This window comes from Eulemur rufifrons, chromosome 19, assembly GCF_041146395.1.
Source record: "Eulemur rufifrons isolate Redbay chromosome 19, OSU_ERuf_1, whole genome shotgun sequence".
In the NCBI taxonomy this organism is placed as follows: Eukaryota; Metazoa; Chordata; class Mammalia; order Primates; family Lemuridae; genus Eulemur; species Eulemur rufifrons.
In genome coordinates this window covers 87795553-87815646 of record NC_091001.1, presented here as the reverse complement: position 1 = coordinate 87815646, position 20094 = coordinate 87795553, and the positions used below count along the sequence as shown (strand labels likewise).

The window sequence follows — 20094 nt, the reverse complement described above, 5'->3', positions numbered from 1 at the left end:
AGGGTCTTGATCTGTTGCCTGGGTTAGAGTGCAGTGGTGTCATCATAGCTCACTACAACCCCAAACTCCTAGGTTCAAGCAATGCTCTTGCCTCAGTCTCCCGAGTACCTGGGACTACAGGGGCATGCCACCATACCTGGCTAATATTTTATTTCATTTTATTTACTTATTTTTTTGTAGAGATGGGATTTTGCTGTTGTTCAGTTGGTCTGGAACTCCGGGCCTCCTCAAGTGATCTCCTGCCTTGGCCTTCCAAAGTGCTAGGACTACAGGTGTGAGCCACTGCACCTAGCCTCCATGATGACTTTTAATACAACTGTATCATTTCCTCACAAAACCTAAAATCACAAAAGCCACAAATTCAGAGATGCATGCTCAAACTTACAAGGTACTCACTTAGGTTCCCATCATTATTTCTACTGTCCTAATCTTGCATCTGTTTTCTCTAATAGCTCTCTATGTAGTCAATTTTACCCCCAAAATAGTGATTTTTCAGAGTCTAGACTTATATTTAATAACAAATCTGATAAGGGCTGTTATGTCTCACATATTCAGAAATATCTCCAAAATCACAAATCCAGTCAGAGGTTAAAACTTAAGCTTAATACATGCCTAAGATCCTTATGAATTATCTTCTTTTCTGCCACCTCTATCAACATGAGCCCAAAGAAATTAGGATGACTGTTTTGTAGAAACAAAATGATTCAATATCTCAATTTCTCCGTAGCTTCTTCACTTCATTAAAAATAGAAATAGCATGACCTGATCAAATTTTATCTCTGGACTATTTTGAGTGATTTAAAATTATAAAGGTTATAGCCAGGGGTATGGTGGTGCATGCCTGTAGTCTTAGCCACTTGGGAGGCTGAGGCAGGATTTCACAAGCACAGGAATTTGAAGTTACAGTGAGCTATGATCATGCCACTGCACGCAAGCCTGAGTGACAGAACGAGACCCTGTCCTAAAAAAATAAAATAAAATAAAATTATAAAGGCTTAACAGACAAATCAGTGGGACAGACTAGAGAGTTCAGGAATAGACCCTAAGAGATACCAAACATTTGACTCATATGGCCCTGTTTCCATGCTCATTTATCAATCACAGCACTTTTCATCAGATGACATACAGCCTCAGAAATTCTTCTCAACACAGCACTCCAGGAAACCGCTACCAATAGAATAAAGCTAGCATAGTAAATGAAACCTATCTGGCCTTACCTGCCTTAGTATATGTAAAAAGTGAACAGGAGAAATCAAGGATTATTTGGTGATACTACAATACTTGGCTTAATTATTTGGGATATTTTTCTAAAATCAAGAAATACTTCTATGTTTGCAGCACTTCCCAATCTAACATCTAGCAAATCTATTAAACAAATAGAAAAAGCAAGATCAGTTTGACATATTGTGAACAGAAAACCTATGGTGAATGTGTACTCTCTTACAAACACAAACCATATGCTAATAATCTGTTCTAATTTTCCCTGGGCAGCCAGACTGAGGTAGAAAAGTGTCTCTGAAGAGTTGCTCCAATGGGACATCCTGATCTTCACAGTTTCACATACAAATATATTGCCTAATCCACCTTCTTTTTTACCCTAGAGGTTTGACCTCTCCACCCTCTCCGGGACCCTGAGAGGGATGCTAGTTCTAATTCAGAGGGGCTATCACAAACATCTTGTAGATGGAAAGTCCTTGTTCTCACAACCTGACAAAAAGGGCAGGGAAAATCCACAAGGCATATATGGAAACTTAAATTGGAAGTCTGAATGTATTTTTGATATTAAATATGGTATTAAGTCACAAAAGTAATTCATGGGGGAAAAAAACCTGTTTTTAGGTCTTACCGCCTCAGTGTAACCTTACTAAGAATGAAGATAAATGATACGTGTTTACGCAGATCATGTAAACGACTGTCATTGCAGATCACTATTTATCAAGTATCCTATTTTAAATACATAAACCAAAAGTCCTGTGCTTTTAGTGTATAGGCACAGAAGAAAAGTGAACTGTGGTTACCAATGGAGAATAGGATTAGTAAATGAGAAGGGGCAGAGACTGTAATCATAAGCATGTATTACTTTTCCTCCTTACACAGAAGGTTCCACTCCACTCCTATCTTTAATGAGCTTACAAATCAATTTAAGAAATTAAGACAAAGCCAAAAAAGATATCGGTTGCACAGGGTGCCCAAGTAGATTAGAAAAAAGGATAGGCTGTCACTTCGAAAACCATTAGAAGCAGCATGACACAAAGGCGATGGGATTCCTTATACTGTGACTAAAACAGTAGTTAATAATTTGTAATTCCATTACTGTTTCCTCCTAAATGTGGAGATTAAATGTTGCTGTAGAAGATGTCTTTCCACAGTTTGAAGCTGATCGCTTTTTACATGCATGTATTCAAGATCATTATTATACTTAACTGATAATGATGAGAATGTAGATAATGTTGGTAAGGAAAAATGAGGTGAAGAAGTTGATCAGAGGAAAGAGAAGATGATGCAGAAGAGGAAGATAATTCATAATATACACCAAGGAACAATCAAACTCCAAAGAGAGCAAAGAGAAAGATAGGAGAGGATATGTGGCTTTGAAGAGACTCAACTACAATAGCCTAAACACAACCAGCAGTTACTAAGAGCCTTATGTTTCTGTATCTACTTAGTGGAATCTATTAAACTATTTTAATTAAAAAGTACAATAACATTTCAAAAATCTGTTTGTTTTACTTGACATTTTAGGATAATTTTCAGCCATGCTCTCTCTATAAGATGCAATAATAAATTTTCTAAGTCATGCTTATTCATTGCTAGAGGTTTTTAAAGTCCTTCTGGTATATGCTATTGGACTGCAATTGTGAAAATTATTGTAAGATAATGTAAGATAACGTTAACTTAATGTAAGATAACGTAAACATTAGGAAAACTGTTACAAAAAAACCAATTAGTTTTTTAGAAATACCTTTTCCTAAAAAACTAAAAGAATTTTTGAGTCCTGTGTTTGAATGGAGCTAAGTCTGTTTACATTAGGTGTGCCGCCTTTGTTTGGTTAAAGAATTGCTATGATCTGCACTAACTGAAGACAGTATATTTATGATTTTGATTTTTTAAAAACATACCAGTTTATGGTTTGAGAATTTTCAGTAAGAGCATATGTAATAGTTTTAATAATCAGTTTATAGATTTTTTTTAAATATTTAAATTGATAGTCACTCTAACAGAAACAGCATCATGATTAGAGATATTATTTAGCACTGATCTATGAATAAAGTATTTTGATGGGAAAATAATATTTCAATGCAATCATCTCATAGAAATCACAAGGAGTGACACAATTTCTAAATGATCAGGACAGAAAAAAGTGTCATAGAAGTTTAGGCTTTTTCTTTTACTACAGTAAATTAAGACATGTGTGGATAAGAAAAATTAGGGGTTACTACTTGAAGTTTAAATAATATCCATGGCAGGGCTACATCAGCAGAGTACTACTAAATAGTGACCCAAGGAAACGATAATCTCAAAGTAATAAATGTCTCTGATGGAGCCAGGAAACAGAGGGCATAAAAAACAAAGAAGTTACACTTATAATGGAAAGCACTTTTTTATAGTTAAACAGATCATTTTCATATATAATGTCTCTTTTATTCCTCACAAAATCCTCTAGAGATAAAAATGAGTATTTGTTATAATCCTCATTTTTACAAACTAAAAAACTAAGGCTGATGCATTAAGAAACACAATTAGTAGTAGAATTGGAACTTAAACCCAAGCCTTTTAACTCTAGATCCAGTCTGCATTCTGTTACTTTACTTTCCTCCTTCCTATTCTTAAACAAATGTGAAAGTGGAAAGGCAGTTTCCTAGCAAAGCAAACCATGTCCCCATCTTTTCTTTCTCTCAAAAGAAAGGGAGAAAAATGAAGAGCATGAGAAGGGGAGAGAGGGAAAGAGGGAAGAAAATGGAGAAGGGATGAGAGAAGTAGCAGCAATTTAGAGACATATCCTATTCTGGAAAACTGCCATGCCAAAGTCAATAAACTTATAAAGATCTGAACAAAACTACAGAAGACCCCTAAACAATTTTGAAGAAATCTAATGGAAGAGTTCTGTAAGTCTGTAGAACTTGTCTACCAACAAGAGAGACAAAAACTGCATCAGTAAGAGCTGATGCCAGTCGCCATCAGGCACCGTGATGTGTCTGTGAGTTCTATTCTCTTATAGCAACCAATAACACTGCATTGTTATAACACACAACATTTACCATAGTCACCAGCCCTATAGAAATATTATCCTGTTCAATGAATTAACAAAAAGTCAAAGAGTAAGGACTTTTAAGAGAAAGCTGCTAATACTAAAAATATTCTTGAACTCAAAATCAATATTAAAAACTCTTTTGTATTAAATTTCCCCAAATTTATGAAAAAAAAGTTAACAGTTTAGACTGAAAGACATGGATTATTTTTAAAGCATGCATTATAGTCTCTAAAATAATTATATAAGTTATCTAACTCACTGTTGAAGTATCAATGAAGCTTTTCTCTCTTCCATCAATATCATCGTCTTCATCTTCATCACTGAAATCTGCAGCTGCACTTTCAAGGAATTTGAAATTATCCAGCACGGAGGCAGAATCTGTTAACTCAGATTTTCTGGATTAAAACATGTACACCCTGCTCAGTTAATCTTTTTAACTTTGACATAAGGATTAACCCATGATATGTTGCATTAACTTATGTTTATATTGTAACTATGATCCCCAAATCATATTGTGATCTACATTGATTCTTATCTATTATATTTCCATGGATTAATTTAAAAAAGCAATATAAGAAGTGGCTACTCTTTTAAAAGTACTTTGTAATCATATCTATTTAGATTAGTGGTAATCTAATAAACTCTCCTTCCCGATTCACTATTATTTTGATCCTTACATCAAACTTAATGTATTTCTTTTTTTAAAATTTTGTATTATCCCTGCCTCCATTTTTCTCTATTCTTTTCCTCTCTGCTACACTTCTTTTGACCTCTCACATAGATTTTCACAACTAAGATAATAACTAGTAAATGTGTCACTTTTATCTGATGCAATATTTCTGCTGAACAGCTTAAGAAGTGAAAGAGCAAATGTACACATAAAGTTATTAACAACAATATACTAGTCAAATTTATATTACTGTAAGACTTGATCCTGCTGCTGAATAAACCATTAATCTTTTGGAAATGGTTGCATTTTCAAACATATGACTTGAATTTAGTTCCCTCAAAATAAATTTAGTAAACAGTTTCCTAATGACCAGAACAGAATTATTTCTCTCCAGTTCATTAGGGAATATTTTAGATAAGAGAGTATTTTCCTGAAAAAATATAGTCACAACTATGGACAAAGTTTTCAAAATAGATAAATCTTAAATTTCAAATCTGTTGAGAACTATGGTTTTGATCCCTGCCCCGCCCTGCCTCCCCACCCCGCAATTCCCCATTCCTATAGAAATATGACAGATTCAGAACAACATCCTTGTCAGTTTCAAAAGACAGATCAAGGCCAAAACACACAACAGAGTGGTCTTTCCTGAAGTCTTTACTGAAGATTTTTAAAGTATGCATTATAGTTCCTAAAAACATTTATATTATCTGAGTTAAGTTAACCCATAAAGTAAAAATACAACCGAGAATAATGCTCACATGTTCTATACAGAGAAATAATATACACCTTACATTTATAAATACAAGTTAATGTATTCTTAATTATTAATACATTTTAAAAGGCTACAACGAGATTTGTTTATAAAAGTCCTATTTTGAACCTTTACCTAATCCCAGAATTTTAGTTTATGTTCAAAATAACAGGAACTCTCTTCTCACTAGAAAATTTATAGAGTTCAATTAAAACTATTCTTCTAGCCTAAACATATGTCAAAATAAAGTAATATCAGATTTTCATAGAATCTTCAGTTTTTTATTCACTTAAGAATCATGGCAAATTTTTTGCAACAAAAAGAACCTACTTATTGAACTGTTCATATTTTTAAGTAGAACTACATATAATTATATTTGATCTAAAATGGAAAACAAAAATATTTCAAACTACTGAATTTTTCACACTTATTCTACCAATTAAAACATATCTACTTAAAATAGATATTTTAAATCAAAAGAAAGATGATTTATAGTATTATTAAACAAAAGTGGTTAAGAAAAGGTTTACTTCTAAAGAATTTGAGGGGGCAGGCACGGTGGCTCCTGCCTGTAATTCCAGCACTTTGAGAGGCTAAGGCGGGAAGATCACTTGAACCTAAAATTTGAGATCAGCCTGGGCAACACAGTGAGACCCCGAGAACCTGTCTCCACAATTTTTTTTTTTTTTTTAAATTAGCCAGGTGTTGTAGTCCCAGCTACTTGGGAGGGTGAGGTGGGAGGATTGCTTGAGCCCGATGGTTGAGGGAAGCAGTGAGCAATGATTGCACCATGGCACTCCAGCCTGGTTGACAAAGCAAGACCATAGCTCCAAAAATAAATTAATTGTTTTAAAAAAAGAATTTGAGGTATTTTTCTGATTTCTGGGTCACCAATAATGAAATTTAACTTACAGATTTGTACTGAATTTCCAAATAAAATCTTTTATGAAGTTCTGTTAGTGACTGAGCTTAAAGATATTAAAATCTACATGAAATTTAAATTTCAAGCAACTAAAATATCCTAAATTAAAAAATTCTTTTATTAAAATAATCATAAGTGATATCTCTAATCCCTATGTATAACTGCCTTCTAACCAAACAAAATTTAAAAATTTTTATTCAACTTAATTATATAATTAAGTTACTTCTATTTCACTACCTAAACGTGCAAGTAGCACCCATAAAACCAAAACTATTTAATAAGAACTAGTTATAGTTAAAAAAACTTTCCACACAAAATACTTACCCAATCATTGCTGTCTCTTTAACTTCAGCCTCTGTGCCATTTATAACTGAGTCCTGATTTTTGTCATCTTCCCTGTCAGTGACATCACTTGAAAAGCCCAACAAAGCTCGCACTCGTTTAGATTTCACATCTAGAATAGTATCTGTGTAACCCACCTCCTGTAGATACCTGTGTAAAGAAAATCCTTACAATTCATTCACACTGGAATCAGTATTCCATAATTTAATAGGTAAGTAATATTTCTTTAAATTCATTGCCTAGATAAGACTTCACAGTACAGTACTATGCTAGTAAGACTTGTTAACAAATAATCTTCCAGCTGCAGATGGAGCTGTCTCTTGCAGTACCAGCCTCTACAGTCACTGAAAAAAATCAAAGAACTATACAATACACTATTCATCACATTTATCATAAGAAGAAACTGTTCCTTAATATATCTAATAGCACATTCTTTCCTTTAGGCAGGATTGGAGCAAGCTCACTCCCATATTCTACAAAATTAGTATTTTATAATAGTGATTACAGTAGTTTAAATATTTCTAATGTAAAGTGTCATAGATCAGTAATTTGAGATTTACAGAGAATGTTTCTAATACATGTGGTTTCCTCTATTACATACAAGAAGATAGTGTTTTCCAGAGAGTCATTTCCACAGAAGGAAAGCTTCTATCCTGAGACAACTCTAAAATAAAAATAGGCCACAATTAAATTGTGCGTGTATATAAATGTGTGTCTGTTACAGAGAGGCAACAACACAGAAAAAAGAGCATATACTTTGTATTGAGAGTCGGATCTGGGTTTTAAGCCAATTTCTACCACTTACTTGCAGTATAACTTTAACTCTCCTGAACCTCAGTTTTCTTTCCCCTAAAATAGACACACCTAATACTGAACCTGGAATATGGAAAGCACTCAATACCTATTAACACCAAAGGTGACCAAAAAAGACCAAAGTAGCAGTGGTAGGACCATGAAAAAGGCAAATACCATTAATAAACGCAACAGACAAATGTTAGGCATTAACTTATAAGCAGGCATCGAGTCTACCAGATGGAAAAAAACAAAAGTTGACAAGATAGCCACTTTAAGTTCAGTTTATGATAAGAATTGCTCTTAACAGCATAGCTGAAAGAGATATCTCCCAAAGATAATATGTGATCAAGTGGAATAAGTATACCTTGTTAAATCAAGATGCTCATTTTTCAATCCCATCCAATATTTATAGAAAGATCTTAATTAAAATTTGGATAATTCTTAACTTTCCTGAATTTAATCTGTTCTTACAAAGTACTACAAAGATGTTATGTTTTTCTATTTTTAACAAATAACATTTGATACATACCTCATTTTGGCAATAAAAATCACATTACAATTACCTGTTTCAAAACTGCTCTTGCTATAGATAAGTTAACTTTACTAATTAGTTACTTCCTCATTCATTGATAAAATGGCACCTCTACTTTGAGGAGTAGATTATGGGTCCTTTGAAGTTTTTGAAAATATCTCTTGGATAGCTCATTACGAAACCACTTCTTGTTTAAAAAAAAAAAAAAAAAAACAGCATTTAAGTCATATTTAAGACCAAAGTGGGCCAGGCAAGGTGGCTCATGCCTGTAATCCTACCACTCTGGGAGACCAAGGTGAGGTCAGGAGTTTGAGACCAGCCTGAGCAAGAGTGAGACCCCATCTCTATAAAAATTAGAAAACTTTGCCAGCATGGTGGCATGTGCCTGTAGTCCTAGCTACCGTGTGAGCCCAGGAGTTTTGAGGTTGCAGTGAGCTAAGATAATGCCACTGTACTCTAGCCAGGGCGACAGAGTATGACTCTATCTCAAAAAAAAAAAAAAAAAACCAGACCAAAGTGAGAGCACTAGTGAAAATCTACTTATTAAATATTAGTAAAGTCTCATTTTCTTCTAATTTTGTCTAGATTAAAAAATATGAGGAGACATTTTAAAATTCTCTTCCCACAGTCAAAAGGAATGGCTGGCTGGTATGCACTTACTTTGGAAACTTTAGGTTTAAACTATGTAAAAGCAACTCCTAAAGTCCAAAATGATAGCAAATTTCATTTTACTGAGGTAAAATCTGAATACCAGTTTCAAAGGTGATATTAGGCACTGATTGGTAAGCAGGTCTAGTCCATACTTACCATGAGAACCTCAACCCAGCCTTGTTTCCTCTTTATTATCTCAAACACATATTTTACAGGACAAAGTACATACTAGGTAATATTTGCAAATTTGGGGAATTCAAAAAGTTCTTCAATCTATTTAAAAGTTTAAAAACATAACACAAAACATAGTTATGTGTATGTCCAGTCTGTAAGTCCACTGACTGGACTTACATTAAAACATATATATTCGTGCATAAAAGATGCAATGAAAAGAATAACTTTAAAGGGTATAGAATTCTTTTAATTATATAAATTCTACCACAAGGAAAAAGTATTTAATATGGAAAAGGAACAGTAATTCAATTAAGCATTTTCCCAGGAGTAGTATAAGATTATATTATTATATCATTTTCACCTCAACAGAAAACATTCTATTGAGTTAAAAATACAAAATAAAAATAATTTCATGAAAATAAATTTCTTGTCTTTGACCATTTGTTAAGTTTGACCTTGGGGTACTTACTGCCTGAGTAGTTGTCGACCTTGTTTCCACATTAATTGGCTGTTTTGTTGTGGCTGCACCTCTGTTTCATTACCTTCATCTGGAAAACATTAAATCATAATAAAACTGACTTGTTTTACCTGTTAGAAGACATCACAATTCATAAAAAATGTCCAATAAACATTTATAACGTTAAGAATATATAAAATTGTAAGTGTAAGGTATGTTTTAGGGAAGTGTAAATTTTGTTTTTAATTCTAATTTCCATAACAAAACTCTAATTTAAATTAATTATTGCTACTGGATTCCCCTTAGAGTACCAGAATTAAAATATAAACATTTTCCCTATCTTTGGTTAGCCTAAGAATTTTCCTCCAGGACAAAGACCTTTCAAGTCACACAATGAGAGCAAAATAAAAGTATTATGATGTATAACACATCAGAACTAGAACAAAATACTAAGGAATGATGGCAGAAAAGCCAGTTTGACAAAGAGCAGATATATGAGGAATAATCTCAATCCAAATGTTTCTTTCCCTAGCTGTTAAATGAAAACCTCAAGTATTCTTTTAATGACATTCTTTGAATGAAAAGCTCCTGAGTGTCTTAAAGCTTAAATTTATCACTGGGTAAAAGCAGAATCTTTTTAAGAAGGTGGTAAAATAGTTTTTCCTATAATAAGACTGGACTAAAGAATTTCCAAACTACAGTATGGATCAACTTTAACAATACAAAAGAGTTCATATTTTTTATCAGCCTTTGATCAAACTATAAGAAACTGCTGATCTTTATAGGATCTTATTCAAGTGGAGATACAAAAGGAACTTGAAAAACCTGTTTTGTGATATTTGAAACTAAGCATTTACTATGTGCTGTGTTCCAGGCACTGTGTTAAAAATATATACATTATCTCTTTTAATCCTTATAACCTCAAAATATAGCTGTTAATCACCATTTTAAAGAAAAGAAAGCTGAGTTTCAGAGGATAATATTCAGGTTTATTAGTTAGAAATACAGTTGTTAAGTGTTTAATTCCTTTCTGTTTCACTGCAGAGCCTCAGCATTTTCCTTCATATGCTAACACTACAATGATAGGAAAGCAGAGAAACATACTAATAAAAATAAGAATTAAATCTTGCATGTTTGTTTTTCTCCTAAAATAACTCTGAAACAACCAGATTAAATTCTGTGATATACCAAAGAAACCGCAATAGAATAGACTGGGGCTTAGGGTGGGGGTTTTGGGGGGGGAGGGAATAAGGGGAATTAAATTAACTCAAAAAAGAAGTTAATTACTTTGAGATAACTACAAAGAGGGCATCTAAAAAAAGGGTAAAAACAGTGTCTCAATACTAAGGTAAAACAAATACATCTTGTTTCCACTGACTAATAAATGCAGGTGAGTAACCTGTACTTGCCAAGTGAGAACATTTATACTGGGGTTTCAAGCCTTTAAAAATTTCAGTGTGAAAAGAAGTTTTGAAATCATTTAATCTCCTATCACACTAGGCCTAAATCCTTTCTATGTCATCCTCAGCTATACTCAACTGCCTTTGCCTACTTAGTGATATTACAAAAATGTGGTACATCAACTCAATGGAATACTACTCAATAAGAACAGGGAATGAACTACTGATACACACCAACATAAATAAATCTCAAATGCATTACGCTAAGTGAGACAAAAGGTCATATACTGTAAAATCCTTTTCTTTTAAAAATAGAGACAGGGTCTTGCTATCAAGTGATCCTCCTACCTCAGCCTCCCAAGTAGCTGGGATTACAGGCATGAGCCACTAAGCCCAGCTGTGAGATTCTGAAATTCACATGACTTTCTGGAAAAGGCAAAACTATAAAAATGGAAAACAGATTAGTGGTTGCCAGGGAATTAGAGTGGGAAGGAGGCCGGGCGCGGTGGCTCACGCCTGTAATCCTAGCACTCTGGGAGGCCGAGGCGGGTGGATCGCTCAAGGTCAGGAGTTCAAAACCAGCCTGAGCAAGAGCAAGACCTCGTCTCTACTAAAAAAAAAAATAGAAAGAAATTATCTGGCAAACTAGAGTGGGAAGGGAGGAGTCTGTGAAAACAGTAAAAATGGTGAATTTTACTACATGTAAATTATACCTTAATAAGAAATAAAGACAAATCAAATAAGAATGTACCTTCATTCTCTTTAAAAAAAAAAAAAGTGTATTCTTGTACTGAGATGAAATCTGACTCCATGGGTAACATTTGAGGTCAAAAAACAAAAAACAGGTGGGTGCGGTGGCTCATGCCTGTAATCCTAGCACTCTGGGAGGCCGAGGCAGGAGGATCACTCGAGGTCAGGAACTCAAGAACAGCCTGAGCAAGAGCGAGACCCTGTCTCTACTAAAAAATAGAAAGAAATTGTCTGGACAACTAAAAATATATAGAAAAAAATTAGCTGGGCATGGTGGTCCATGCCTGTAGTCCCAGCTACTTGGGAGGCTGAGGCAGAAGGATTGCTTAAGCCCAGGAGTTTGAGGTTGCTGTGAGCTAGGCTGACATCATGGCACTCTAGCCAGGGTAACAGAGGGAGACTCTGTCTCCAAAAAAAAAAAAAACACAACAAAAAACAAACAAAAAGACCCCTCAAAGTCAAAAAGCTCTTGCGCTTCTTTACCCAGGCTAAGCTCACAATTCTTTCCATGGTTAGTAAGTAGTCATAAATTATCATTCATTGTTGCCTTATCAAGTTCAAAAAGTATCACTATACAAAGGATTTTAAAGTGGATAATAGCTGAATTTCTTGGTAATATTAAAAGTATTTGGCTGGCATTTCCAGTCAACTTGGAGTAATAGAGATTGGATTTACCCTCCTGCTGAAATAACTATAAATCAAAATAAAAAAAAATGGTTTTCAAAATACTGGACATGAGGCAACAAAGACAGTGATACCTGAGAGAAGGGAAACAAATAGGTGAGCCTTATGATTATCTGAGCTACTGCCTTGAAAGAGTTTCCAAATCATAGCACAGGGAGGAGGAACAAAACAGTATCTGAAGAAATTACGGCTGAAAAATTCTAAATTTCATGAAAACCATAAACCCATAGACCTAAGAAACTCAATAAATCCCAAGCATAAGAAAGATGTGGGGAGGGGTAACTACACCAGGACACATCATATTAATAATAAATTGTTTAGAACCAATGATAAAGAAAAAAAATCTTAAAAGCAGCCAGGGATAAAGGTCCAATTATATACAGAGGAACAAAGATAAAAATAACAAGCACAGGCTGGTCCGAAGGTAGTGAGTTATCTCACTTGATTGTTCACAGTCAGTTACAAATTGAACTCCTTGTTCTACTAACTTTCCCCCCTTCTCACTACTGCACTTGACTAACCTAAAAAATAAAAACAAAAACAAAAACAAAAACAAAAAAAAGCAAACATCTCATCAGAAACAAAGCCTGTGAATGAAATACTTTTTCGGACATACAAAAGCTGAAAAGATTCATTACCAGTAGCCTACATTACAAGATACGTATGTCACGGGGAGACTTTATGGCTGAAGGAAAATGATACCACATGGCAACACAAATCTACACAAACCAATGATGAGCACTGGAAATATTTTTCATATTTTTTAAATCTCTTTAAAAGAGAATAGAGAACTGAAACAAAAATAATAATACAGTATGTAGTTTATAACATACATAGAAGTAAAATATGACAACAATAGCACAAACGCTGAAGAAGAGAAATGGCAGTACAGTTATAAGGTACTCATACTATACATAAAACAGTATATTATCACTTGAGGATAAACTGTAATAAGTTAAAGATCCACCCTATAACCCTAAAGCAAGCACTTAAAACAACAAAGAGTTATTGCTAATAAGTCAGCAAAAGAGGTAAAATGGAATTATAAAAAATACTTGATTAATTCAAAAAGAGGGCTGAAAAGGAGGGGTGGGAAACCCTTGGCCTTTGGGGCATGTGGCCTTCTGGATCCTTGAGTATAGCCTTTTGACTGAATCCTAATTTTACAGAAGAAATCCTTTTATTAAAAGGGGTGCAGCAGAGAAAGATGAAGCTTTTCTTACTTCCTTTGGTGCTTAAAAAAGAACAATTTGAAATCAGAAGGCCACAGGTAAGGCAGAATATGTCACACTGTATAAAAATATTCAACTTTCAATAACTATCTTCTAATATTAAGCAGGAGAAATTGAAATATAAAAGATTTTGAACACTGCCTGAGATAATATTTTCCTAAAGTAGAAATATGAATGTTTGGAAGTGGGACAAAACAGAAAAAAAAAATCAGAAGGAACAAGTAAATTTTTGTGAAAAATGTTTTGGAAAATATTTGGTCCTTGCCTCTCAAGCAAAAAAAAAAAAAAAAAAAGATAGAAAAAAGAAAAAGAAAAAAAGAAAAGTCTGGATTATCAGTTTTAGGAAAATATAGTTTGCTGACCTGCTCTAGACTAGAACCTACCTCTTTACTTTTAACTTACCCATTAGCGTCTTCTGTCTCACTTTCTTCCCTCTGTACTTTTAGTTCATGGTTTATCATTTCAACCATTGTTTTGCTAATTTTCTTGTCCCTGTCTCCCTATTAATTCAGTGAATTCAACTACTAACTATTTGCATTCTCTTTGACTTTACCCCGTTACCACGTGCAGATTAGTGCCTCTATACATACATACTCATGATCACATACCTCAATTGGATCCTTAGCTCTTCTCCATCTTACTATTCCCTAGTCAGTTTATCCTCCTGTTCACCATCAGTATTTTAAACCTTTTCTACCTTTCTTAAACATCTGACCTACTCTTAGTAGATAATCCTGTCTCATACATAAAGCTATGGACATCCCCTTAATTATCCACCACCAAACTGAAACCGAAATCTATAAACCTGTTACCTAACTTCCTACATTCTCTCTTGGTTACAACAGAAGACATGCTTCTCCTGCCATTCTCCAGCTATGTTCAGAATCCATTCCCTATCACTTCCTATTTCAAGTATCTCTACCTCTGACTTTTACTAGCTCCTTGTCTAAGAAACACATAAACACACACACACACAATACACACACACACACACACACACACTCCCTCTCTCTCTCTTTCCTTGACTCAATGTGTCCTTTCAGCTATTGCCCTCTAATTTCTCTCCTTCACCTTCGCAACCTAGGGTTCCTGCAAGCTGACTACACTCAGTCTTTGTTTCTGCCCTCATCACTCCCCTAAAACTGCTTGCAATAAAGTTCTCAGTGACCTGTGTGTCACTAAATCCTAGAGATATTCCTCAGCCCTCTGGGAATTAATCAGTAGTGCCGTATCGTCCTTCCTTCTGGAAACCTGTTCTCTTGGTTTCCACTCTTCTAGTTTTCCTCCTACCATTAATGTAGTCCTTCTCAGTTTCCTTTTCTTTTCTTTTTTTATCTTTGTTCCGGTGGCAAGTGAAGAAGTTTCCTTTTTGGGTTTCTATTTTTCTACCAGCTTTTAAATGTTGCCATTCCTCAGGACCTTTTGGGTCCTCTTCTTACTCTGCATGAGGCCCCTAGGTGACCTCTTCTACTCCAATGACTTTGGAGTAGAACTCTGTAGAACTACATGTTGCTGCCTCTCAAATCTATTTTTCTAACCCGTATCTCTGCTTGAGCTCCAGACTCATGTATACAACTGTCAACTAGCCATCTTCACTTGGTTGCCTAAGAAATAAACCCAAAAGTGAATCCACCATTTTCTAAACATACTTCTGGTCTAGTTGTTTAAACTACAAATGTGGGAGTCATCTTTACTATCCAATCAAGAACTAGTTCCTACAGATTTTACCTCCCAAATATTTCCTGAATATACCCACTTCTCTTCAACTCTGTTGTCAATGAAATCTTCCTCATTTGCCCAGGTGGCTGTAATAGTCTTCTAACCAGTCTCCTCATCTCCAGTTCTGCTCCTCCCTAATCCATCTCCTACACTGCAGTCTTAGGATCAGATTTGCTCTCAGATCACACTAACAGCCCTAATTAAGATCCTTCATATGCCTTCTCATCACCTTAACATATTTCACAAGGCATATTTCACAAGGTAACATATCTTACTCCTCCAGCTAACTCTCTCACTGCACAGAGAAATATTGTCCAGTTATCCCATTTCTCAAATGTGCCACACTCTTATCTCAAAAGCTTTGCTGCTAATACTCTGTCTTTCCCTCATCTCTCATTCAACAAATATTTAATCAGTTTACTTGCCTTCGCTAACTAATACTTGTTCTTCAGATGTCAAAGTTTATCACTTCCTCCAAGAAGCCTTCCTTGACCACTTTGACTAGATTTGGTTCCTCTGCTACTGTGCTCAGTAACACCTATTATTTCCCCATTATACATGTCTTATTTTAGTGTAATCACTTCTTTAACTGTCTATCTTTCCTGTAAAAATCTAATAGGGAGGGCACTGTTGTCCTATTTACTGGATTTGGTGCTGCGTATGACAAATATTATGTATTTATTATTTATAAGATGAATAGATGCTTGGAAAGATGGATAGATGGAGTGATACTAGGTACTAACTAGGTATTCTGTAAGAAGAAAATAAGGGTTTAAGTTAGGAATTATTCTCAGAATATTTCCTAGTTTACATACCAGGAATGAAGCAACCCCAGGGAAATTAAGTACTATCACAGGGATATTAAAGTGTAAGGGCAGAGTCAAACTGACATCTACCTGATTTTAAAGCCCAGGTTCTTTCTATGGAGCCACACTGTTTACTTATAAATTTTTTTAATTTATTGCAACTATGCCTTATACTTCTAAACTGGTATCTAAAACTTGTGAAATGGAAACTGTTTTATGTAATACAGATTAAAATCACTTCTTTGAACCAGATAATATATTTTTAGAACAGTTTTTAACAAATAGCCTAAATTTAAAAAAAAACATTTTAATTTAAATACATCTCGAGTTACAAGAACAGACAACAAAGTAAAAGATACAACAATTAAAAAACAAAGGAAAAAATACAACAGTGATCCACTGGTATTGCTCTAAATCTCAAGGATTTAATATTCAGCCGAAGAAATGCATTAATATATTACTATGCTGAATTAACGGTAAAATTGGCAGTACATTTAGAACTTATTTTTGAAAGTTCTTTCACACATTGTCAAATATAGAAGCAGTGTGGTAAAATGGGAAGAATATAAATTTTAGAGTCAGGTAGACTTTGGTTCAGTTCCATATCCCATCACTTAATAGTGTGACCTTAGGCAAGTTTCTTCATTTCTCTGAGTTTAAATTACACATACATAAAAAGAGAATAAATATTGTTTTTACTGAATAACTGTTTTAAAAATTAAAGTTAATATATATACGTAAAGTCCGTAGCACAAGGTAAGCATTCTAGTAAATGATATAAACGATCATTAATATCTTCAGATATTTTATGGAAGAATTTAATCTGAAATTATGCCAAAAATACACTCATCTGAAACATGGTGATAACTTCTGAACAATTTTTTTCACTTTTCCTTTACACCTACTAATAAATGAATTGTATCTGTATTCCTTAATATCTAAATTGTTTATAAGTACTATTTTGTATCATTTGGCGGTGTGAAGAGGAAAGTAGAAGAAGGAAAAAGAAGAAATAACACAAAAAGATAATAAATGTTTCAATTGTTAAAACATATTGCAGTTATAGAACCTCCTATGGGTAGGAAAGTCCAAAACAGTTTTCTACCTGAAACTGAAGAATTAGGTTTAAGGAATTAGGAATCCCCCTGTGCTTTAAGAAGAAATCTCTTACCTCCATAGTTACTACTCTTTCTCAGGATTTCAAGGGCATGATGTACTTTGTACTGCACATCTCAAAGTTCCCATTAATGCTGGGCAGACCCAGCAAGACAAGGTTATGTTGGTGCGTGTTACCCCATGAATTCTGATCCTTCCAGTAATTGCAGAACATAAGCAGAAAATGGGGAACTAAAAGAAAGGGGAAGATGGAAAAGGAAGGAAGGTAGTGGAAAATGATCTAAATGACACTTAATGATTAGTGCCAAAAGATAAGCAGGTCAGAAAAAATAAACTAACATGCAAATAATTATAAATTAACTTTTAAATGTTGCTGCTACAAAATACTAGACATTAATTTCTTTTTATCACTTCAACTTCCTTCAAAATTAGCTTACCAGAATCATAGCTTGGAGGCTTCATATCTCCCTGATTCAATTCTGTCCCATATTTCAACTTGTGGTATTTGGCTCTAACAAAGAAATGAGAAAATATAAACCATCTTAAAACATATTTATATGAAATTTAAGATACGTAATAGGAGCAGTCATCAGTATTCAGTAGTCCTGGGTAAACACTCCTAGAATTTTCAGAGGCTTATAGCCCTCCATGGTATCAAGTTATAACACAAAAGTGCTTGCCTTTTTTGCTGTTGTTATAACACCAAGTGTCATTATAACAAAATAAAGGAATAACATTGGGAATCATAAATCTTCTTTGTTTAATTACAAATGAACCATATAACATTCTAGTTTCTATAGTATTCAAGTTTTTTTAATGATTGTCAGAGTTGAACTCTACTATCAAAAGCAGTAAAAAAGGTTTGAAATAAACTTGTAAGACCAACTTTTCTCATAATTGTGCTTTTTAAAAAGAAAAGTCATGTACAATATTATGTGTTTTGTCAGGTAATTATGATTCTCCAAGTAAGCATTATAGTGACAATCAAAGGGGGAAAACCCCAGCCAAAATCATCAATGTTGAATACAATACTCCAGTAGGAATGAGTAATTTTTTTATACTAATCAAGGTATCTTTTGTTTTTTACTCAGAAAGTACTGTGAATGGGAATACTATCTATCTTCTTTTAAAAGTTAACAGAACATCATCATCTCTGGTTAATCAGATTTAACCATCTGAGACCAGAAAAATAATACAGATAAGGTAATAACTTTAAAAAGGTAATTAAAAATGACTATACTCGCTTAATGTATTTGTGTATTTTGACTTGTTTGCTCTCCAAAATATTGAGGCCATTTATAATAAATATTCAATGTGTTAAGACTGGGATAGTAATAAAAACAATAATAATTTTAAAAACAAAAATAACAGAGTAATAAGGAAGGAAAGGGTAACACAGCCAAATTTGAAGGCTATTTTTTTCTATATAAAAAATTAATTGAGCACTTACCATAAGGGTTTTTATAATTCAAGAAAAGTACAAAAGAAATAAAACATTATTTGCTCAAACATGTAAGGTACTGGAATCCTTCATGATTATTTTGTAGTAATAGCCATTTTGTAGTTACAACAAGAAAAAAAAAATCAAAGTTTTATATAGAGGGGAATCTTAAGAAAACCTATGAAAATTATAAGCAGCTGATGTCCTATTTCTTAAGGTAAGTGGTGGACACGTGTATTTTTTATGTTTGTCTTTATACCTTGTGCATCTGTATGAAATGCTTTGTAGTAAAACATACACATTAAAAAGGAAAAAGAATATTCGTGTGCTAATATGAATTGATCTCTTAAGCTTAGGCAAAAAAAGTACAAAATACTTATGTATAATATGCCTCCATACATGTTTTTTTAAAAAGATATATATATTTCATATATATAGAATATTTCTGGAAGGATACATGACATAAGATATCAGTTAAGATTTCCTCAGGAAAAGAAATCAGTGAACGGAGGCAGATGGGAGACTATTTTTGTTGTTGTTTGGTTAATTAACTATATGTGTATATATATATTTTTAAAGTTTTTAGTAAATATGTTTGGTGCAAATTATCTACAACATCTATTCCCAATGCATCCCTTAACCACAAAGATTTCATCACTGGACTAAATGTTTCCTATTCTATTTCAATGTTATTTGTAATAATGTTGATTATTAGAAGATAAGATTTAAAGACATTAATTTGACTTGCAGTTACCAGAAAGGAAACAAGGTTCTTAATGTAACCATAAACCTTTCCATTTTCCAGAAACATACTTCATTTACCATTAAGACAAAATAACAATATCTCCTAGAAGTCAAAACAGCAACTGAACACAACTAGCCTGAGGACAGATTACATTAAAGTTTTTTAAATAATAGGTGCAACAGAATTTTAGGGAGTTGATTTACATTTTTGACACATACATAAAAAAAGAAAAACATTTTCAAACACAAAATACTGCATTATAGTGCATTCTAGTGGTCTTAGGAAAAATTGCAACAGAATTTACAAAAATGGCAATAGAAAATACTGTACAAAATAAATTAACAAAAATAACAACACATTAAGAGCTAACATTCCATAAAAAATTAGACAAAGACAAAATATGTAAAGAACTACTGTGGTTACCACAAGCTATGGTACCTTAAATCAGGGTCTTCCTACTGAATTGTCAAATCTGCTAAGAAATATTTTTCTCACAGAACCCTCTTCAAGCTTAATGACATTCCTTTTGAAGACAATATGCTAAGATACCTTCTCACTCATATTTTTTCCCATTGTTTTAACATTTCAGCTCACTATTTTACCAATATTTCTTATTCACTATTCTTTCTCTAATTCTGACTATGAGATAAATAAG

General features: G+C 33.6%; 1 protein-coding gene across 1 annotated transcript in view; it reads right to left on the bottom strand.

The window, feature by feature from the left end:
• Window positions 1–20094, bottom strand: part of STRN (striatin) — a 98431-nt gene that overhangs the window by 32030 nt on the left and 46307 nt on the right. Inside the window, exons 3-6 of the mRNA XM_069494248.1 lie at window positions 17691–17764; window positions 9559–9637; window positions 6920–7087; window positions 4512–4647 (exon numbers count right to left, since the gene is read on the bottom strand). Coding sequence (XP_069350349.1) covers window positions 4512–4647; window positions 6920–7087; window positions 9559–9637; window positions 17691–17764 — 457 coding nt within the window. The remainder of the gene's footprint in view (window positions 1–4511; window positions 4648–6919; window positions 7088–9558; window positions 9638–17690; window positions 17765–20094) is intronic.